Genomic DNA, 23,653 nt, shown 5'->3' with positions numbered 1-23,653 from the left:
TTTTCTGTAAGTGTAGTAGTGGGGGAGATATCAAAGTCAAGTTAATTTTTTTAAATGGAACCCTGTATTTTTGTATTCATATTAGGATAGTGTTTGTTACGAATTGTAGACGAATACAATCAACTGCCACATGATATCATTCCCTGTAGTAGGAAGTGATAAACCACTAAGATTTTAAGAAGTCAGTTCAACGCAAATCGCCTAGTTGAACCCTACGTGACGAGATAGGAACAAACGATGAAACAAATAATCAATACAGACAATATGTTATGGTCTGGTGCGGAATACATAACAGAAAAATAATTGAACCTTATTTTTTTGAAGGAATTGTTAATTCCCAAGCGTGTTTAACGTTTCTGCAAACACATTTTTTAAATATTTTGGATGACATGCCGTTGAACTGACTTCTTAAAACCTTACTGATCTATCACTTCCTACTACAGGGAATGATATCATGTGGCAGTTTATTGTATTCGTCTCAACAAACACTATCATAATATGAATACAAAAATACAGGGTTCCATTTAAAAAAATTAACTTGACTTTGATATCTCCCCCACTCCTACACTTACAGAAAAATTATTTATACCACGTAATGCCCCCCTTTGTACCAAACAACTTTTGTATGAATATTTTTTTGATAACTTTAATCCTTCGTGAGATATTCCACCGTTTCCAGTTAAACGAAACACTCTGTATATGTACAGAGGATGCTACGGAATAAAACTGAGAAACTTCTTTAACATATTTAGTACACACACCATTTCTGAGCGAAGAAGCACACATGGACATTACATCTCACGTTTGTTGTTTGCCATAACTTTTTAACAAACTGAGATTGACATACAGCTACATAAGCCTCCTGACTTGGAGTCACTGGTCAAGTATGTCGAAGAAGTTTGTCGGTTTTATTCTTGAATATCCGGTATAATTGGTGAACGATACAGCGAACCGATTAAATTTCCTCGGATGATCGTAAAAGTGTTCTCTCACACCACGGGACACTACCTCCTTTTCGCAGTAATTCGAAACATAAAGGTCTTGGAGCTCGTTCAGGACCGTAGAATATATGTTTCTAGATATCTGAACTCTGCCCGGGCACAGTCTGCGATCGGCTTAAGTGTCCCATCATTGAATACTCGTGAGTCCACACGAGACTAATATTACACGATCGTCTATAGTCTTGTTCAACAACTATAAATGGCATTTGTATACTAGAGAGTAGTCCTTATGTTTCGAGCACCGAATATTTTCTAATCCCATCCCTCCGAATAGCTCCAGCCCATAAACAAAATAGTCCCCGTGAAACTTCAGCTCGATCGGATAGTTGGGAAACGTGCAGGCAAATGCACTGGATAGTTCAAATACACTTCATGTTTCCGGTATCCAGGCAACATATTCGACAGGCGTATTGAGTAAGGGGTTGGTCGTAAGACAGGGTTATCATACTCTTGGGTACTGGGACAACTTTGGTAGAGGACTTGGATTAGTAACGTGCGCCATCCGCCGTTTACTTTTCTACGTAAAACTTCAAGAACTTTCGATACAGATCATTATTCAGTGGACTGTATCTATTCTAAGGCGTAGGCACCAAAACGTATTCGATTAAAAGAAAAAAAAGCACAATTCGCACCATCTATACTAGCCAAGGACCACCCTTAACGTATACACGGATACATATGGCGCGCGTCCCGTGTACGTACATCGAGGAACGATGCTGCCCCGGCATTGACCTTCTTTTTCTTGGGTAGAGTAATTAACGCGCATCGGCGAGTCCTTGCAATTGGGCGGAGTAACTGGTCAATGGAGAAGTCGATGGTGAATCGTTGCTGTCCGGAATATATTTGGCTCCGCGACGCGACACGCGCGCACGCACTGTGACCCCCACACCCTAGATATGCGGCGGTTTGGTCGAGAAGCGCGTTTCTCACCGCGCCGAGTCGAGGAGAATTCAATTGGTTTGCTCGGCGCTTTGCGCTTGCTTCTCGATCTTCCTCGCTAGCTCGGGGCTCATGTGCGGATGCGGGAACGGGAGCACCGGTTTCCTGAGTATCGTCGGCTTCACTTTCACCTGCGGCTTGAACGAGGACACTTGGCTTCCGCCAGTCAGATGCATGTCCGCGAACTTGGCGACGATTTTGGGCGTGGATCGGGGCGGTAACGGGGATCTCAACGGCATTGTGTCCGAGGCGATCTGATTCGAACTGGCCGATCTGACCATCTCAACGGGCTCTTGCTCGGGCTCGTTCTCCGCGGTGTCCGAGCTTCGTTTCAGCTTCGACTGGCCACCACTGTCCGTTGGATTTGTTTTCGTGTTCTTCTTGAGGGTGCACTGGTTCTGCTTGGCGAAACGTTCCGCGGCGGTGCTCATGTCGGGCGACTCGGGCCCTCCCGTTGGCGAGGTGGCCGCTTCGGCGCGCGACGGTTGCACGACGGGCGGCGACGGTGTCGTCTCCTCGTCCGAGCTGCTCAGGCTGCTGGACGAGGCGGACTTTTTGCTCGCGTCCTGCGCCGACAGAGGCAGATCCATCACGAGATCGGGGGTGTGCTTTTGCCGCATCTCACGGAACTCTTGGGAGGAACGGTAGATTTTGTTGTTGTTTGGTGGCACTGGTGGATTCAATTGCGTCTGCGAGGTCGCTCGTCTCTGCCAGAGCTCCCGGTTCGCCGAGAACGTCGGTTGATCCCCCGAATCTTCGTCTTGAGAAAGCAGCACCATACCCGGCTGAAGGGAATTGGCCGCTGTCTGCTGTGACACCGTGTCCCCCATGCTTTGAGACTTCCAGTGCTGTTTCCTACTCGTGCCACGCTTCGATCCACCGTCCAGGCTCGTTAAACTGATGCGTTCCGCTTCGTCGCCGACGTTATCCTCATTGTTCCGCTGTTGCTGCTGCATCGATGGCTCGGTGGCGAAGCTCAACAGTTTCTCGTTCTCATCGTTGTTAGGAAGAACGACCGTTGGGGCTGCGTCCCCGCGATGCTCCGTAGCGAACGCATGCTTCTCTCTCTCAGGCGTGGACACCTTCGACGCTCGAGACGCGCAATCCTGGAAACAGTTTCGAAGATGAAAATGACGCTCTCGGGGTTAAATACGCACGGTTGGTTGCAGCCGGGGCTTACGATGAAAAAGCTTTCGAGGCGACATACAGTGACAGAAAGAAGTATTCATACACCGATGACTTGGATTATCAATTGACAATACGGCTTTTAGCGTGACACAGATTAAAAATGACTTGCATTTAGTTATGCTTTAATATAAAGCTAACTTGTTCCAGTATACAGTAAATCATCGATGAGTGTTCGAAGGCTCCTCCGCACTGAGTGTTCAGACGTCATCTCCACCATTGGACGCTTGACTGGTTCCACGAGGGACATTCCTCTTCCCCAATTGCGGGAATGATGTCGGAAGTAATCTGAACACTCAGTGACGAGGAGTCTTCGAACACTCATGGATGATTTTCTGTACTTGAAATTAAATCGTTTTTAACGAAATATCACAGTGAAAATAGTATCGTCAATTCGTAATAAGCGTTACTAGTGTATGAATACTTTCTTCTTCGACTGTATGTTTTTGTTTTTGTTACAGAATGAATTACATGAAATTTGAATCGCGAACGAATTTCCGTTTGTCGTTACACGCGCGCCTAATTACCGGTTCGAAAACTGTGTCCGCAATTTATCGAAGACTCACAAAATCTCTATCTGCGGCGCGCAGATCCACTTTTGGGTAGTTAGACGCTTACAAGTAGATCGCACGATGTATGCAGGGTGAGGCACCCAAAACAGGTCACCTGAATATCTTTGCTGTTACTGATGATAGAAAATAATGTGTCTGACCAAACTTGCATGGTATCGAGAAGCACATAATTTTATGTGAATAGTTTTTTGATAGGTAAACGCATAGAGGTCATATATGAAGGTAAACTACCTATTTTTAATGGAAAGACTTTACCTTCATATGACCTCTACGCATTCACCTATCAAAAAACCATTTACATCAAATTATGTACTCCTCGATACCATGCAAGTTTGGTCAGATACATTATTTTCTATCACCAGTAACAGCAAAGATATTCAGGTGGCATGTTTTGGGGTGCCTCACCTTGTATATTACAAAAACTTTTGAAAAATGTTCGATATGTATTATTCAAGGTCTCGTACATTAATTAAGCGTTACATGCCTGACTACACCTTTCTATCAACGTTTACCGTATATCGGACGAGTAACAACGGATTGTGCAGCCTTCTTGTTAGGTAGTTTTAAGGTTAAAATTAGCAAAGACAGATCCAACGGTGATCCGACCTGATTACCTGACACGGATGAATTGCGGACGAGTTCGATAGAGGATAGAAAGAGAAAGAGAGGAAAAGAAAGAAGTAATACTCTAAGGGCAATAAGAATATAAAGAGAATAAGTCGTGCGAACAATACCAACATGTATAATAGTTGCATGCGTTAATAGGAAGACGAGGGGAAAAAACGAGTATAGATGACGACCGCCCAAAAAGATCGCGCTGATATATATATATATATATATGCGTGCAATGGCCAAAAGTGGGTTTAAAAACTGCTCGTAAAAACCGAGGAGAATATGAAACAGGATGATTTGCAAGCAGGCGAACACCGCATAAAACACAGCTCTGCGTATCGATACCTATGTCTCTCTACGGATGCCAGCAACCGAGTTAATTATTATAACCGGACTGGGTCTGTGTGTGAAGGTCTCGACGGACTTTTTCTGGTACTCACCTAAGCCGAAAGAATATCCGCTGGACAAGTAGAAGCAGTCTGCGAGTAGCATTTTCCATCTCTCGGTATTCGTCTATAGACTGAAATTGCTTTTACAGAATGCTAGGGAGATTCGCAAAATCGGAGAACCGAACCAACCCGTGTTTAAAACAGAGCCGTCCCGCCGCCACGCTCCTTCAACGAGACGAAACAAAGAAAAGAAAAGAAAACAACACAAACGACAGAACCACACAACGACGACACACTTTGTTTTTTGTTTTTTTTTGTTTTTTTTTTTTTTTGCTCTGGCAGTAGGTTTTATCGAACAGTTTTTAAGTCCGTTTCGCCCGCTCTACCTACACAGTTGCGCGCGCAAATCGTTTTTGTTTTGTTTCGTTAATCCTGTCAACTAAAGGCCGACTAAACGTATATCTGGAAAAACAGCAACCAATCCCAAACTATTATATGACATCGAAATGTTCGTATATATGTATATTATTCGAGCGCAGCAAACGGAGAAAACATATGTGTTTGTTGTGTGTGTGTATGTGGGCGCAAGACGCAGTATAGTATATATGTATGTATAGGACACAGGCGACGCAAGACAAAAGAGACCAAAAGGCACATGCAGCGACAAACACGTATATATTTCTATTTTATTTACAAATTTATCGTACAAATGATCTCGCAGCTGGTCGAATTACCGCCGCATCTCGGATAAAAGTAAACTTATAACGTAGCTTGTCCCCGGGACTCGTCCTCTCCCGTTGTTTCACCCCGGTCCACGAACGGACTGAAAATCGACACAGATTCGAACGATCGCGGCGTGGTTTCACCGAGAAATTTCTTTAGGCACCGGAAGAAGTTCGTGACAGTTCGGTCATGTCAATGGTAAATTCGACGAAGTAAATTTTTCTTTCAGAAAGTACCATATCTTGTTCCTGTATATTAGTGGTTTGTCGTCTGTATAGTACTTAGTCCAATATTTAGACGGAAAGTATTGAAGTTTTATAAGTACTTGTTAATATGCCGGAATCATAGTGTTTGCGGTTAAGTCAATGTACACAGAGTAAACGTACCAATTAATGAACACTCAAGAGTTTCTGTAACTATTAAAGTTGAATGTTAAATGATAATAATATTACTAAATGTTTGGCAATATGAAAATTAGATTTTTTAATATCTACACCTTTTTCGAAACTAGATTGCGGATTTTTTGTATTTATAGCCTATAAGGCTCTGTGTAATACAATAAAGAACAAAAGTTTCATCAGATGCAATGAGTTTTGTATTTTATTCGGAACTCAATAAGATACTTAAAAAGACAAAGAAATTCCTATATTTGTTCTTGTCCGTACGAGTTACTTTAGAAAATGTCATTTTGCATAAACATACACAATCTATTCATAACTTATAGATTTCAATTTGAAAAATTGGAAAAATGTGATTAATTAAATTAAAAAGAAACAAAATACTGATAACATCGGTTAATGAACAATAATATTAAAAGAACAAGGTTATAATAATATTAAAGTAAAGGAAACGAGGAATTGAGAAAAATCAATATTTAATCATTCGCTTATTTTAATAACTTAATTTACTTATTTTTATGCATAATGTTCATTCACTGGTAGGTGTTCATTTACTGGTGCATCCACCATATTACTTTAAAAGTTTTTAATCGAGTGTCAGGTCATTATTCGACGATATTAAATTGGAATTATATAATGTATGACATACGTCAAGCAATATCCAAACATCATCTTGCATTTGGAGATTAAAACAAATATAATATTAAACTATCGGTCGGAAAATGCTTAACTCTCGCTTGACGACGGCTGGGGTCACTCGTTCAGTATGCCGTGATGTTTCGAGGAAAGTGGATGTATCTAACGAATGAACAGAAATTAATTTTTATGAAGAAAATGCAAATTTTATATTATTTTTTACAAATTCATCGTGAATGGAATGTGAAAGTTATATACAGTGTGTGTAGTGTCCAGTGTGGGTTACGAGTGACCCGGCCATCGGCTTTCACGATCAGTCATGCGGGGATTAATACTTAAAACTCAATAAAATACTAAAATTGAAAAATTAGGTATAAATTTACTTCGTGGAGTGCTTATATGTGACAATGGTTTCACATTAGAGATCCAACTTTTTTAAAATCCAAATTGGAATGAAAAATGTCGTGTCACATTAAAAAACAACTTTACACGTAAATTTCAAAGAATATAATACTATTTGAGTATTTAACTCTCGAATGGTAAGGTCGTATGTGATATAAGATTGAGTCGAATCCGACCCGAGCTCTTTTTTGCTATTTTCAGACAGGAAAAGAAAGTTATTATCTTGAACTTGTATTTTTGGTTATTCATATAGTAAGGGATAATAATTGAATCATGCAAATATTTTAAAACGAAAAAAATACAAAAAAAAATAAAAACTAGAGGGCGTACAGCACAAGAAGAACTGTAACTTAGATAGGATACAACCTGGGGCTTTACAATTAGAGGGTTAAAACAAAATTTAAAAAAAAATCAAACTCTAACATCAATTTTCTCTAGTTTATATCATGAGATAACTAATGTGTTAATAAAATGGAAAAGAAAAAGATATCTGTCCTACAGTCTGGGTCCCTATTTGCATAGAAATAGAACAATAAAACCTATGTAAAGCTTCATAAGCAAATAATAGTTTGTACTCAATTTTTATTACTACTAAATCCTTTGGCGATACTCAAGGTTGGTATTGCTAATGAAATAAACAAGCTTGCGAGAGAGCAATAAATTAAACGATACTATATCGTGGATCACACTGAAGGAAAAGTACGATTTCGCTTTTACAGCACAAACAAACCGCACACGAGCGTCTTTCGGTGTCCAATATCATCGGCGGTGGTGTGCTCTGACGCGGTTTCGTGCGTCTAAAATCCCGGAAAGAACCGCGAAATCAAACAGTTATTTTGCTACCTCTGTTTTGCATAACAAAAGCAATGCCCCGAGACTTGCAGAAGGTGTGTGTGCGACGCGTGCAGCGAAAACAGAGGGGGGGCGGGGAGTCCGTCCGCTTCGTGAAACGACACCGAGGGCTAGCTCGCGTATCGGATCTCTTCTTCGTTGGTACGGTACAGCGTGTTTTCAAAAAGGGTACTATACGAAATAACAGCGCAACAACAACACACAGCCATGCACTTGTGCCTATATAGAGTTTTCAGTCTTTTGCGAGTGCATCGCAAGGAATGTACACAAGCAAAATAAAAAAAAAAAAAAATAAAAACAAACAAACCAATTACAGTGAAGGAAAAAGTCGAACAAGCGATTTCCGTTTTTTTTTACTAAACGGTAGTTTCCAATACCTCTCGACTGATGATCGGCTGGCTCGACGAGATGCAGGGTGCGTTCGTGACGTGCGTTGGGACCACGCCGCTGCTATTGTCGGTGGTCGCGATCGCGGTCGTGCTGGCAGCCGTCGACGTCGACGTAGTCGTCGCTGACGCGACGTCGGACGCGTTCCCAGAGGACCAGGTGGTCGTTGACGAGTTCCCGGACGGTCCCATCAACGGCGAATTGTTGCTCGACAGAACGCTGTCCGCCGAGCTCGAGGTTCGTCGTCTCATCGACTCCTCGCTGGACGACTTCAAGAGTTCCTTTTCGCGTTCCTCGTCCCTGGACAAACGACCGATCGAATGTGATTCACAGACTGGCCTGGAAGACTCGGGGGAGATCGAGAAACGTATGGTGTATGTCTGCATGTCGTTGCGACAAATAGAGGATTTCTCGATTTAGGAAAATTTTGCTTTTTCTTCTCGCCCTATTACAGCGACGCTACGTTATGAATGGAGAAGCGGATTATTCGAAATAGCGAGCAGCTACGGTGTATGATGAAGCTAGGATGCTTCTGGACAACCTGTATGTAGTCTAAACGAAGCTTTTTCGAAAACCGAAACAATTCTTGCGTAATTGTTCGAGTTTTTTTTTTGGCGTTACATTAAGAGGTCTGTCTACTCTTACCCCTCCGTGGAAAAACTGGGACATTTTTGGTTCTAGGACATCATAAATCTTCTTTAGAAACAAGTATATAAGCTGGTTTACGAGATTTTGAATTGTCACAACTGTATAGACGATGTACAATGGCGTGTATAAATATTTTCTAAAAGTGTACGTACACTTATCAGTTATGCAAAGCTCGTACCGTAAAAATTATGATCTCCGAAAAATATTTTCCTGCTCTTCTTGTTGTGTACTTTTTCGTTATTCTGATCTGTTTTGTTGTCTAGGATGTGCATCTTTCGGCGACACTTAAATACTACCAGTGTCTAATGTCTGAGTATCTTTGTTGTGTATCATTTGAATTCATTGAGATAGTCTCAAAAATCTTGGTAAAAAAATAATGCCGTTAAATATACGAGAATTTTAAATACTTTTCAAAGCACATAAACTAAGTGATTCTAAAGGTGTAGCTGCGTTGGCTTGTACGGCTAAATTTCTCGTCACTATTTCATGATTTTTATATAAACGATATACCGAGTGTTGAAGATATTGAATAAAATACAACATATTATATCCACGTGTCGGGTTACAAATAATTTGATCGATGTCCCTGACGGTTTGAACATTCGTTCTAACCTCTCTATCGTTCAATGTCTTATACAATAGAAAGGACTCGTATTTTTCCATATACCAGAAGTAGACAGACTCCTTAAGATTAACACTGAAATTAACAACTGAAAGCATTCCCAATGAAAAATGATTGGCCATTTGCGTGTTTGTTTAAATCGCACTTACTTTATCTTGATCATAATATATTTATCGGGTATAAGCCCCTCTCTACCAGCCAAGGCACCTCGCCACCAGTCATTACTGACTTGCGTGTATAGAGTCAAGGTATCCCCCTTTTTGAAGCTTAACTCTCTTTCGGACCTTGCATTGAAATCGAATTGCGCTGTGGCTTCGAGGTTTTCCGATTCTGGGAATACACAAAAGGTACGTAGATCGCGTGCTGTGTTCGATTCCGACGGTACGGTCATGGAATTTGTTTTGTCACACTCACCATCCTCGGATGGATAGACCTCGGAGTCCATGTCTTCCTGGACCTGGTCCGTCGGCGAGTCGCCCACGTCTCTGAGGGAGAAGGAAATTTTCTATTGGTCGTGAATCGTCGCGATAATTGATCGCAAACGACGATCGGGTCGGATCGTCCGGTTACCCTCAAGATAGGACCACTTACGCGTCATCTGGTTCCCTACTGATGTACTTTTCGTACTGTGTACCTCCAATGTCCTCTGGGAATATCTCCTCGCAGAACGTAATGATGTTCTTGATAAGTTCGTTCACTTGATTCTGGTACTGTACTTGATCCTTGTCCTCCGGTACGGGTACCAACGTGGGACCGAAGCAAATCGCCAGATTGTACGGGTCCATCATGTTCTCGTCCGAGAATTCCGAAAGGCTGTTCGCATGAAATACATTTACTCGGTTAAGGCTTTCCTTCTCATGACCGACTAAAGATGATACCACCAAACGCAGAATATTGGGAAGAAAACGAAGATTATCCGACAGAACAGAAAATACTAATCATGAAGGGTATAGCAGGATAAGGAGACTAAAAGTGCCCTTGGACCGATTTGGACTTGTGATATAACATAACTAGGCAAATTTGAACCCTCTATTTTAAACAGTAGGGTAGTAACAAGGAAAATTCAGATTATTTCATTAGTTATAAATTAAAAGAGTATATATCGTAAAGAATGTTTATGCACACAATTCGCATTTCCTATGGATTAATGAATATGGGAATGAAATAAAAAAATTTAGTACTTTGTACGGGGCTCGAATCATGTTAAAAAAAAACTTCGCAGCAGTTCCGCAGTCGAGACGCTTAGCCCCTCCAATGACGCTTTTGGAAGTTCGGTCAATATTTTAGCATATAATGAATACAGCACGGTTTTAATTAAGTTAATTCGATTTCTACAATTTATTTAGTATTTTACTGGACATGGCTATATTTAAAACCGTACAGTATACTCACTTAATAAAGGAAATATAAAAATTCAAAGTATAGGTTAGGTTATTTCTTCACGGAAAAAAACATCGAAGAAATCAGTCTTGATTTTTATAACTACGGCGCGCCTTACCAAAAAATTTCTACAAAATTGATTGAAGTGGTGCTTTTACAATTTCAATAAGAAATAAACTTTTCTGTATTTTTTAGCGTTTTTGACTTTTCAGAACTAGGATACTCAACTAAAAAATCGCAAAAAATTCACTAACACGTGCCCCGGTAAATATTATTTATCAGATTTTTTATAGAATTTCTGCATGTCATTAAACTGAAAAAATGGAGGAAAAGCCTACAATCCGAATTTTCCCTATTACTACTCTCCTGGTCGAGATAGGGGGTTGAAACTTGGCACAAACGATTTTTTCTTGACAAGCTATCAAACATTTACTTGACAACCGAAATGGTATATCACAAGTCCAAATCGGCCTAACGGCACTTTTGAACCCCTTATCCTGCTATACTCTTTATTAACTTGCTTCGAGATGAAGCAATGAAGACGCAATACTTACTGATTGAGGAAAGCGAACAGATATCGCATTACAATGACAACCGGTCGCGGAAGACTCGAAATCAATTCCTTCATCTTGTTAACGAACTCCTGTTTCGATTCCAACTGCGCTAATTCCATCAAGTGCTCGAAGTAAATGATAGGGAACAACGGCTCCCTAAGCTCCCGTAGATACAGTTTCAGGACACCAGCGACACTGTTGATGTCGGACGCGTCGGTCACGTCGGCCAACGGGTCTTCTCCCCTCTCGAACCATTCGCGGAAATTGTTGATCTCCACCTGAGATCCCGAGACACGAAAGATACCTTGATGATGAAGACCATACAGATTGATCACTCTGATGCAGCTCTTCATGATCAACGGTATCTCCTGATTCGTGCTCTCCAAGTACTCCTCCAACGAGCCGCCGAACAGTTTCGGCTGACCGTTCATCTGCAACCGGCCGATACGTTTTCGTCGAGCTTGTTTCTGCTTGGTCGTCGACAACGACGGATTCGGACTGGCGGTCGAGCCATCCAACAGGCTCTGTCTAATGTATTCCTGCTTCGCGTCTAATCTAGCGATTCTCGAGGTGCCAAGCAGGTATTCCCTGAATTTCTGTAAAATTCCAAGCATAACTTTTAGAGCTTGCCGTCTTCTATTATGATCAATATACATAACTCATTTCTACACTATGCATTTTTATGCGACCGATTCGAACTTCCTATGGACTACATGGAGTATTTCTAGTAAAGTGAAAAAAATAAAGATTAATATAGTAACGGCCTAGTCGCGGTTCCAACAACTGGCGGAATGCCACTGACGAATCGGTTCGAAATCGCGTGTTTCCATCAGCGAACGAAACAGCCAACTCACCGTGAGGTAGAATTCTTCGGTTTCTTGCCTGTCGGCTCTGAGCTTGATTTGCACGGTTTCCGGTGGTCTCGACGTGGGCACGGCGTTCTCACCGAAATACCTCGAGCAGTCGTAGTCCTTCGCGGTCAACATTTCCAATAGACTGGCCTCCGCTGTTTCTAATGTTTTCCACACCTCCTCGGACTCGGTTCTCAACGATGTCACCCTCTGCTGCAACTGCGTCAGACGTTGCTCCATCTCAGCGTGCAACAGCTTTTGCAATTCAGGCTCGGGGGTCTGTGAAGGTCAAATTTCATGAGTGGTCCGAATAACAACGGGGAAACGAACGTGATCAGCTTGACATTGCACGTTGATAGGTTATACAGTAAACAGTTGGTTGAAGTTTAATACGAATAGTGTAAAAGGAAACAACATTCAAAGCGGGTAACGAACCCCCTACCAAGTATTCAAGAGAGAATTTTACCTCGTCTCCCCGTTGCCCTTGAAATTCAAATTTCTTCGGGATCATGAAAGCAGAATGATGGGACTCCAGAAATCTTTGCTTGTCCGCCCTGGAGTCCAGAGCACCGACGCAGGAGGTCAGCTGTTCGGCGCCGGACTGCAACGACCGTTGTCTGCCCTCCTCGGCGCTGCAGTGCATCAGCAGCGCCCGGGCGATGCAATTGTGAAAACCGAAATCCATGCACTGAAACGATTAAAACATCGAACGAATCTTACAAGGAACACCGCGAATGCTGACTCGCGGAATGGAATGAAACCTTGCGAGTTTATGGAGTGATTCAAGACAAGAATCACGATATGTGTCATTTGTGCCCAATCGCCCTTTCAGGGTGTGAAAACTAACGTCAAAATCAAATCGGCAATCCCATTTCTTCGCATATAACATTTAAAGTAAAAGAGATAGAAAAAAATGTTTCAAACAAAAGTTTAATTTTATAATAAGCACTTTAAACTTACGTTAACACAATCTTGAAAAAAGTGATTTTTCTTAAAAAGAAAATTTTTAAACACTTTCAAAATTTTGTTAACGTAAGTTTATAGCGCTTATTATACAATAAAAATTTTGTTTGAAGCACTTTTTTCTATCTCTTGCACTTTAAATGTTATATGCGAAAAAGTGGGAGTGCCTATTTGACTTTGAGGGTGATTTTCGCACCCTTAAAGGGCAATTGGGCACGAATGAAATATACTGTTAATTTTTTCTTGAATTACTCTTCAAACCCACAAAGTTTCATTCCAATCCGCGAGTCATCGTTCGCGGTGTTTTCTTGTTAGTCGTGTGTCTCTGGTAAACCTGTTGCCGATCCAATCGTACGACGGTGGTAGCCAGAGTGACTGTTTAACGGTAGTAGGTCACCCTGCACGCCATTGGGAAGCCAGTTCTGTGCTCTTTGCAAGCCTCATCGAAACTGGTGCAATTATTCCATTTAAAGGGTGACCGAACTACACCGTCGACGTGATGGCGGTATCGATGTCACAGTAAAAGCGTTAATTAAGTAAATGGATATTTTAAAGGATTTCCTAGTCAATGTATGTACTTACTAATCTGGTTAGTAAATATATTCACAAGGAACGAATTTTATACATTCACATTTCTGATTTAGTAAATCCACGCACAAACAAAATTGCATTAATTTATGTTCTAATATTTATTAAATAAAAATAACCAATTTGCTTAAAAAAAAAAGATCCCTAAATCACCAAATACAGTTTTCAGTTTTCATTTTTGTTCATTAAATATACCTATATCTTTGAAAATTATACTTTCCACATTATGCTTTTACTAACGTGCTGTAGAAAATGTATGCATTATCTAGTACATGAGTACATTTACTAGAAATACTATACATTCTTATATTTGGTTCATATTTCTGCTAAAATCGTACGTAAATGCATACGCTGACTAGTAAGTGTATACATTCACTAAACTTCAAGCTTTTACTGTGACATCGACAAATTATTCTTGGCCGGAAGAATACATCGGGCGATTGTAAAATTGATTTTTGAGAGTTCGAAACATAGGCACTGTATAACTTATTCCATTATACCGAAGAAATAATACCGATAACTGAATTCTTTAAGAGCTTCTGTATAATGAAGAGGACACAAAAACCTTCTTAAACTTCAATAGAAAGATTGCAGTTCGTTGTTTCCTTCGTTCCTGTATATAAAAAGTCTCCCGTTTACCGGCAACTGGCAACTCTTTTTTGCCAGCAAGGACAAATAGGGGATTAGCATTTTACTTCCCGTGGTTGCTGCTAATGCTACAAATTGTTTCATTATTTGAAGAGAAAAAGAAATAGTGAAATAATTATACTTCCTGTTTTGTTTCGAATATTCCTCTTCCAGTTCTGCTTCTTAACCCTAGATCACTAAACTATCGTAAAAATTACGACTTCGAATTCGCAATTCTCAGGAATCAGTACGTTACCATCAAATGTCGTCAACATCTGTCCAGGTTGTGTTGAATAATTACTGCCCGCAGTTCCCGTACTCACAGGATAGTTTAGTGATATGGAGTTGAAGTAACAGGTACGAGTGTCTTAATGCTTTTGGTTGCAATGAAAAAACTACGTTAAATAGTGGGCACAAAAAGTACAGGATTTTCAAGAAGAAAGTGCACCTGCACATTACACGAGTACACTGATATAAAAAAGTGCATCTGACACACCGTGATATTCTTTCCCATTTGAAACAGCTCAGAAGACACACACACACACACTATTTCCAAGTTGCGTGGGACACCCTATGTAATCGCTAGTTCAGCCGCCGTGGAGGAAGGCTTAAATAGCCAATTACATTGCATTGAAACAGAGGAAACATCGAACTGAAACACAGTTCGTCCCCAACTCGTACGACCTCGAATTCTGGATCAAGAGTCTTCGCGTCCTACATTTCGATCAATCCTTTTGTTCCAATGCCCGAAACACCGAGAAGCACTTCAACTCGATTTTACGACCGTGCTATATGTCTCTTCCGCCAAAGAGTTCGACTACGGACGCAGCAACTCACGTCGATGAGATCCGACAGATCGTCCACGAAGTACTTGTGGATCGTTGTATTCGAAGCCTCGAGGCATAAAATGTACTCGTTTCTTGCTTTCAACGCTTTCAGCTTAGCCTCCTGGTATTTGTTCTTCCTCTGAAACAGAACAATGACGAATACAAGGTCAGCGTAATCAATTTTCATCGGCGTACCATCCCCCTGCGACTGGAACCAACACGACTGGAACGAATACACCGGGAAATTTATGATACATTACTGTCTTTATCAGTTATTTCCTAAAATGTCATTTTACATATAAATCCGCAGTCTACTACTAATAATGTTTATCAAAGGGAAGGACCGTGTTTCGTAGACACAGGAGATTTGAATTACAATCTATAACAAGTACTAAAATGTAGTTCAATTATTTTCAATTTATTCACAATTAATTATTGACTCAAAATCGCCATTATTTTTTTGAGAGCAAATTCGCCAACTGGCCGAGAAATGACGTAAATGTGTACATTTGGAGTGCTTTCCTTGTTAGATCGTTATTTCTTTGTATTTTTTCTTCTATTAAAAACACTAGATATGTACTATTATTTAAGACAGAGTGTGTTCCAATGAATCCTAATTGCAATTTCCTATTTACAATTAATAATGTCATAGCTGATGAGATTTTATCTCGGTGTCTTTCCTACTCTCAAGAGAAACGACATCCAAATTTCGACTAATAGGCGCCAGGAGCAGACAGTAGGCACGTATAAGTATGTATCCGTGGTTCTATTTTCGGGATCGGGACCGACCTTTGATGCGTCGATTTCAAGTTGGGGGACCGGAAATGTATCATGTGTACACGCCATGGATATCTGGGCGGAGGTTCTAAAATTAACGACGACCGTGCGCGCGCGCGATCTTTCAACTTCGGGATGAATGGAAACTCGGTACGGGTTTATTCGATGCGCGCAGGGTCAGCGCAGATGAGAAACACGCGAGAGAGAAAAGGTTAGGTGTTGGATGACGGTGATGAACAACGGGGAGGGGTTGGGAGACCGCGGAGACTCCCCCCCCCCCCCGCCCCGCCGCCATTTCGGTGCACACAATTCCGTCCGTGGCTCTGGGAGACGCACACGTAGAGTAGATGACGCAGTGGTGGGGGCAGGGTCAGGCCGTGAGAGGCTCAAGAGTCGAATATCCTAACCCCTAGACCTGGCCTTGATTTCACCACGCCGATGGTATATAGGTATAGTCGATGGGCAAGATATTGTGACGTCGTGAAAGTAACCCTTGGAGTGCGGTTCCCGGGCTGGTTTGGACCCGAGCGTTTAAGGTGGTTCGTACCTGACTCTCTAGTCAATAAAGCATCATATTACTAATTGGTATTAAACGTCCATTAATACATTTTAATAGCGTATGAAAATTTTATCTATAATTCAACGACATTTCCAATGATTATTCTTCATTATATTATAAAAAAAAATATATATTTTGGTTAGTCGTATGACTCCACTGTGCTCGTTTCTGGTAGGTTTGGCAACGTTGTTTTTGCACGCATATATAAAAGTATTTTTATAAATACTTTATATAAATGTAAATACTTTATTATTTACATCTTTTAAATTTTTACAAAAGGGTATAGGTATTAAGGGGGTATTCCCACTTGGAGGCGTCATTTGCAAGCGATGTTTAAAACTAAGAATTAATGAACCAAGGTACTTGTAGTTTTTACATTTGTTCTTCACAGCATGAACCTATTTTGAAGTTAAAAAAATGCAAATTTGAAACAATGATATTAAAAAAAATAACTTTATTGAAACAATAAAATCATAAATGTAGGTTCAAGTTGTGAAGAAGATGTTAAAGAATATGTACATGCAAGATTGTGTCAGTTGAAATCGTTATAATTTCGTCATTTCAATGAATTGAAGCATATCATTTTGGAAATACATTTTCAAAGTGTTATACTTTAAGAAAATACAATTTAAAAAATTAGATTTTTTAACCCCACCGAATGGAAATACCCGCTTAATGGTTTTATCGAGGATAGAATATTGTGCCCGTTAATGATTTTTCGAGGACACAATATCGTGCACGTCGTCATTACCTTGTTCACTTCTTTCTCGATGAGCTTGTACTTTTTGCTGCGCGCTAGCTTCTCGGGCGGGGCATTCGCCACCTCTAGCTTGCTGCGCTGCTGTTCCGCGACACGAAGCTTCGTCTCCGCTTGCCTCGACTCCGCTTGGTATGCCTGGTACGTTTTCATCGTGGTGTGCAGCTCGTGCAACACCCGGAGGATCTCCTCATGCGTCTCGTAACCGATTTCACGACACTGGAAAAGTCGAGGAGAAAATACTGTTATACGTTTATCCGATTGATTCCTTGTATTGTGAACAGACTAATCCCTTTGTTGCCCGACTTCGAAAAGGAACAGATATACATGTAATTCGATTTGAAAAAGACTGAGGATACAGTCCTGCGGTACTAGCAGCGTTAAGTACAATTAATTTTCATCTGTTAGAGACCAGTTCAAGAAAAGAAGTCATTCAGAGTTGGTTAGGGAACAGTTCAAGAAACGAAGTCAATGATCGACGATTTAAACATTTTCAAGGTTACTCGGAAATGTAATCTTGATAACATGTCAAGGTCAGGGTCATCGGGTGTGAGTGCTTTTCGGAAGTTAATCCATCGATAATCTATCGAAACAAAAATAATAATCCGAAAGAAAGTTCAGATAGATGTAGTTCGAACGATCCTGAAGCGAGGCCAATGACACTTCACACCCTACACGTCTATCAATCTTTTGTCTCGGTGTTCGAAGCACGAGTACACTTTAGCTCTTGATTGATTTTAGGGCCTCCCCATCCCCCCCCTCTCTTTTCATGTCTCTCCCCAATAAGGGTATCTCGGGTGTGCACGGGTAAATAGTCCGTCACACAAAAGGGTACTTGTTCTATCAACCAAAGACGACACGTGGATCGCGGGCGCAACTGTGATTAATATTTGACCCTTTAGCAACCCGTCGGGAGCTGGGCAAAAAGTGGCTGCTACCACATGTCGCGCACCGCCGCAAGAAAGTGGTACCGCACACAAGTCGAGAACATGTCTGGACACCAGAGCCATAGTGTATTGAGTCTACTTTAAAAAAAAATGACATTTCACATCTTTCCTATATCAACTTTTTCACTCTTTCTGATGTTAAAATTATTTCGTTTTAAGTCGTTAAGTGTACAATACGATAGTTGTAAAAATGATACATATTAAGTCAATAGCTTGTTTCGAGCGAAACAGTGCAAAGTCCATCACATAGGGGACTTAATACAATGCTCACCATTTCTACATATCGAGACTTGTCTTAATACTAGCTAAAGTAAGTTAAATTGTGCAATATATAATGCAATATAGCTTAATTCAATATAATATAAAGTGTATAAGAAATGAGAGGTTAACATAAATTCTGATGAAAATGTCTTTAAGATTTCAATAATTGTAATATAATATAAAGTGTATAAGAAATGAGAGGTTAATATAAATTCTGATGAAAATGTCTTTAGGATTTCAATAATTGTAAAATAAAAAACCTGATTGAATTCTCATTGAATTCTTACCGAACAGTTCCAAAGTTACAAGATTTGGTAATAGTGTACAATTAGGTCAGTATCTCCCATTTTCTTCAAATTGTAATATGTTGAAAAGGGCTCTCTAAAAAGGCAAAATATCATTTTTAAAATGTCGCAAACAATTACAAGTATCTTCAATTTCAATTTAAATTTGTAGCCGAAACCTAATCTAAACGTTACTATAAATGCAGACTAAGTGAAAAAACATAAGCTATAAACAGTAAAAAAAACATGTTTCAGTGTTTATTGCCAAAGCATTATACTGAACAGAGTTGATTAGAGGTAGTTTAACAAAAAAAAAACTAGAAATAAACAAACCCGTCCAACTGATGGATTTACAAATTCTTACTTCACATCTACTGAAATCATGATTGTGCTTTTCTCGGAATTTATGTGGACTTTTAATTAATTATACATTTTTCCTTATACTATATTCCGTTATATTGTATTATAATATTGTATGTATCAATATGTTACACAAATTCGTTTAGCATACATTCAACGCTGGTAGTTCTAGTGTTAATATCGCGAAGCTACATGATTTCGAATAAGTTATGAATGTTATCACAAATTAGAAATATTTTCGACTCCCGACACTTTTTTTCTCGCGGGTGTGCGATGTGACATTGGTCGTTAAAGTCGTCGATGGGACTACGTGATCGTCATACGTTTGATAAAAAAAGAACCTAATTTTTACTCACGCGCTTGTATATCCGTTGCACGTCCTCCATCACCTGGTTCAGACGGCCCACGAGGTGCGTACTGTACACTTCCGAAAGAGCCGCGTGGTCTCTGCTCAAGGACTTCGTTTCGTTGATAAGCTGCTGCCAGCAAGCGTAACTGGAGAATAGGGGCCATTGTTCTCGCCTGGAAATCATTTTTTCCCTTCAGTTTATCACACATATCCGGACGAAATATTGGAAAATTTCGCGAAATTAACCCTCGAAAGACGAATAGTCTTAATGTTCCTATGGACAGCGCGATGTCTGGGTCTGTTTGGACCCCTATATATTTCCTTCTTTTTAATCCTATCGTCCATCCATACTGTTGCCATATGGCTAGATATTTTAAATTGTGAAATAAAATATCAGTAGGTATTCACGATGCAATAGTAAACGGACACGTACCAGTGAATAACATTATATATAAAAACGAGTAAATTAAGTTATGAGAATAAGCAAATGATTGAATATTGATTTCTTTTCCATTCTTTGTTTCATTCTTTGTAACAATTTTCGCGCCATTGGCTAGAAATGTTCATTTATTTAATATTATTCATTCTCTGGTGAAATGTGTCTTTTGGGAAAGGTAGAAAATAAGATAAATAAATTTAGAAAAGAAAGGAAGTGACGGAAGAGGTTGGTTAAGATAAGGAGTGGGACGTGTTTGAAGAATGGAATGGATGAATGAGAGCGCAATGTAATAGAATTATAATTAAATATATTATATATATATATATACTTTTGCTTTTGCTCCTTGTGCCTCAACTGTATACTCCTGGCCATCTTGTCGAGAGACTTGCTGTAGTCGAGCTCCAGTTCGGCTCTCTTTCGAAAAAAATCCTGAAGCTCCGCGACCAGGGCGACTTGCGCCTCCATCCGGACGTCGAGACATCTCAGCTGTTCGTTCAGCTGCAGCCGTATGTCTGCAATAGGAGAAGAAAAACAACGAAGGGATGAAAAAAAATTCGATCTCCGATTATGTTATTTAAGGAGTCTAACGCTGGGTTCTCGATCGATATCGGTTTTTTCTCGCGTTCTATCCAAAAATGGGCAAATTCGTTATCTAGATAAAGAGTTTAAATAAAAGATCCCAAAAAAAGGTACTTCGTCATTTTTAACCGTTTAAACGTGAAAATTCGTATTTTTATAACAAAATAATACTTCTTTTTGAATGAGTCCACATTTGGCAAACAATTATTTTTCATGTCATTAACTGTCTAAAACTCAAAATTACGGCCTTAGCTACTGTTACTATGTATTATTCGAAGCAAATCATGCTCAACTCTGGTTCCGGCCAAACACACACCGTAAATATCCAAGAATATATAAAATGAAGATATAAGATCATTGAAATCGTAATTCATAGAGAACAGTCTACTCCCCTTTACGTGTTTTGATGATAGTCCGCGAACGATCGGTCGCGACACGGTTAACAGAGAATCGTTCATTCCCGGTGGTCATTTGCTCTCTCTCGATCTGTGCCGACGACACGAAAGCAACGACGAGACTCCCGAGGAGACTCTGATCTTTCTCAACCCTCAACACGACACGACCTTTCTCTCTGTCGCACGGAATAAAATTTCACGTGTGGACGGGTGTTTACTTCTCGTATATCCATCGCCCACACAGTACGTATAATATCGATTTTCCATACTTCCGTAGCGTGATTCATTCCCCCGAGCAAGAGAGATTTTTCGAGCCCTTATGAGGGGAGTGGGAGGGGGGGGGTGGAGACGCACGCCACGGAATCGTATATAGCCAACGCCTACAAACCACCCCCTGCAAACCGTGGGGGCTCGAGCACCGTGGAACAAGGTAAATAAACGCGCGCGCGTACAGTTCGCTGCACATAGTGTATAGGTCCTGGAACCGATATAGCGAGACTGGAAATAAAAACCGTTTTCTACATATAATTACTATAAAAACCGTAATTTTTCAAAGAAAAATATTTCCACCAATTGGCATACAAAACTATATTATAAAAAAAATTGTTCTTTCCGTATCACTTTAGAGACTTCCGGGTTGAACCGTGTTACTTCTGGGGTCGAGTGCGGAATCGAGACAGAAAAAGAAAAACAATAAAAAAATCGAAGAATGAAAAGAGAAATAGAAAGAACCAGCAACGTTCATATTTGGGTTGTCAAGGATGGTACACTGCCCCCCGTTTTTCGAACAATTTATTTTCCGTCCAACTCTCCAGGCGTAACACTATTCCGTGATTCTCCAGGGTTAGGATGGGGTTCCAACGGACACAAAGCGACTCACACGAGAGTGAAACGAGTGTGTACATATACAGAGAGTGTGTTCCGAGTTCTACAGGGTGTTTCGTTCTAACTGGAAGCGATGAAATATCTTACGAGGGTTTGAAGTTATCAAAAAAAAATGTTCGTACAAAAGTTGTTTGATAGAAAATAAATATATTTCACCACGTGGTATAAATAATTTTTCTGTGAATGCAGTAGCGTGGAGGATATCAAAGTGAAGATAATTTTGTTTTAATAGAACCTTGTATTTTTTTTATTTGTGATACGATAGCGTTTGTTGGGACCAATACAATGACCTGTCACACCGACCGAAAATATCGATGATTTACAAAGAGGGATTTAACTGTGTCTACACTACATAGCGAAAGAGGGTTATATATAACAAATCCTTGTATAACCTTGTTACATACAACATGCTTCTATAACTTGTTACAAGATTATACCTTTTGGACAAGACTGTATGACATTTCCCATCTCATTATTAATAACGGCATCATACTTTATAGATAATATGTAATTTACTATGTAACACAAAACAAATGTTATATCGCATTTTACTTTCGGTTTTTCTAATAAGTTTTATAACTCTGCTATACAGGGTGTTCCAAACAGATGGAACAATCAGCAACATGCATATTCCTCATTCAAATACAAATCGAAAAGTCCTTTACCGTTTTGTAATCTGAAGCTTCACTTCCGAGATATTAGCAGTTAAACGAACTCCAATCAGCTGAGTGGTGCGTCACACGTATGCGCAGACACAGTCAAGAAGCACACGACCCAGGTCACTGGCCTCTGGTACTTCACTGTGTCTGCGCGTACGTGTAGCCCACCGTTCAGCTGATTGGAGTTCGTTTAACTGCTAATATCTCGGAAATGGTGTTTCAGAAAGCAAAACGGTAAAGGACATTTCGATTTGTATTTGGATGAGGCATATGTATGTTGCGGATTGTCCCATCTTTTTGGGACACCCTGCATTACGTGTTACGCTATAGGTATAGTACAGTGTAGACGCAGCTTTACCCGTCGCAAGGGGAAGAATAACGGACAAGATATTGAAAAGTGTTGAAAGAGAATATTTAAACAGAATACAAACATGTATTCTTAATGATGGTGGCGCATGTTAAAGGATAAATACCATACAGAATTATTAATTAATTCTTATTGCTGGGTCATTCCACGCGAAATCGGACCCCTTTTGGAGTAACATTTCGAATTTTGTTGACACTTGGATATGTTGTGGCCGTTAGTGATGTATAATCGTATCTCGAAGGATTTTTTATAATTTTAAAAATTGTTCAGCACTGAGTGTTCAGGCGCGATCCTCACCACTGGGCGCTTGATTGGTTCCACGGGGAACCCTTCAATGCTGAAGATGACGTCTGAACAGTCAGTGTCGAGGAGCCATCGAATACTCACCGAAAACTTACTGTATATGTATATCGAACCTAAATTATTACATTCTACTACACGGAATGATATCGTGTGGCAGGTCGTTGTATTCGTCTCAACAAACGCTATCATTATGAATAAAAAAAAAATACAAGGTACTATTTCCAAAAACTATACGTGACTTCGATATATCCCCCATTACAACATTCACAGAAACATTATTATATACCGCATAATGTACTCCTTTAGACCAAGCAACTATTGTACGAACATTATTTTCATATTATTTCATTACATCGTGAGATATTCGTATGTGCCGAGTCGAATAAAACGAGCACGGCCGCGGCCGCCCGTCATTTACCTTTCGTCAACGCTTCCCATTCTTGGCGTCCGGCGAGCTTGAACATTTTTCTGCGTTATCCCCCACAGTCAAGTTCGGTGATCTCTCTCTCTCCGTGGACGTCGGTGGATCCTCGTGAACACCGATCTCTCTCGTGAACGCTTTTTGTTTTCACGATG

At 40.3% G+C, this 23,653-nt stretch overlaps 1 protein-coding gene across 1 annotated transcript; it reads right to left on the bottom strand.

Annotated features, from left to right (window-relative positions):
- Positions 1–903: 903 nt before the first annotated feature.
- Positions 904–23,653, bottom strand: LOC107185537 (SLIT-ROBO Rho GTPase-activating protein 1). Its single transcript, XM_015573238.1, has 13 exons — positions 23,496–23,653; positions 20,218–20,401; positions 19,458–19,623; positions 17,244–17,468; positions 15,167–15,295; positions 12,618–12,839; positions 12,155–12,430; positions 11,301–11,896; positions 9,958–10,179; positions 9,781–9,851; positions 9,516–9,696; positions 8,087–8,396; positions 904–3,046 (listed from the first exon to the last, which is right to left on the bottom strand). The coding sequence occupies exons 1-13, from the start codon at positions 23,539–23,541 to the stop codon at positions 1,952–1,954; spliced, it is 3,723 nt and encodes a 1,240-aa protein (XP_015428724.1). The 5' UTR covers positions 23,542–23,653; the 3' UTR covers positions 904–1,951.

Source organism: Dufourea novaeangliae, unplaced genomic scaffold, assembly GCF_001272555.1.
Source record: "Dufourea novaeangliae isolate 0120121106 unplaced genomic scaffold, ASM127255v1 scaffold18, whole genome shotgun sequence".
In the NCBI taxonomy this organism is placed as follows: Eukaryota; Metazoa; Arthropoda; class Insecta; order Hymenoptera; family Halictidae; genus Dufourea; species Dufourea novaeangliae.
This window is presented reverse-complemented; position numbering and strand designations above follow the sequence as displayed.

Coding starts and splice junctions, on each gene's coding strand:
- LOC107185537 (XM_015573238.1), bottom strand. CDS start 23,541: ATGTTCAAGCTCGCCGGACGCCAAGAATGGGAAGCGTTGACGAAAG. Junction 9,852..9,957: donor AGTAGGGAACCAGATGACGC/GTAAGTGGTCCT, acceptor CTTCTCCCTCAG/AGACGTGGGCGACTCGCCGA. Junction 3,047..8,086: donor AGCCGATCATCAGTCGAGAG/GTATTGGAAACT, acceptor AACTGTTTCCAG/GATTGCGCGTCTCGAGCGTC.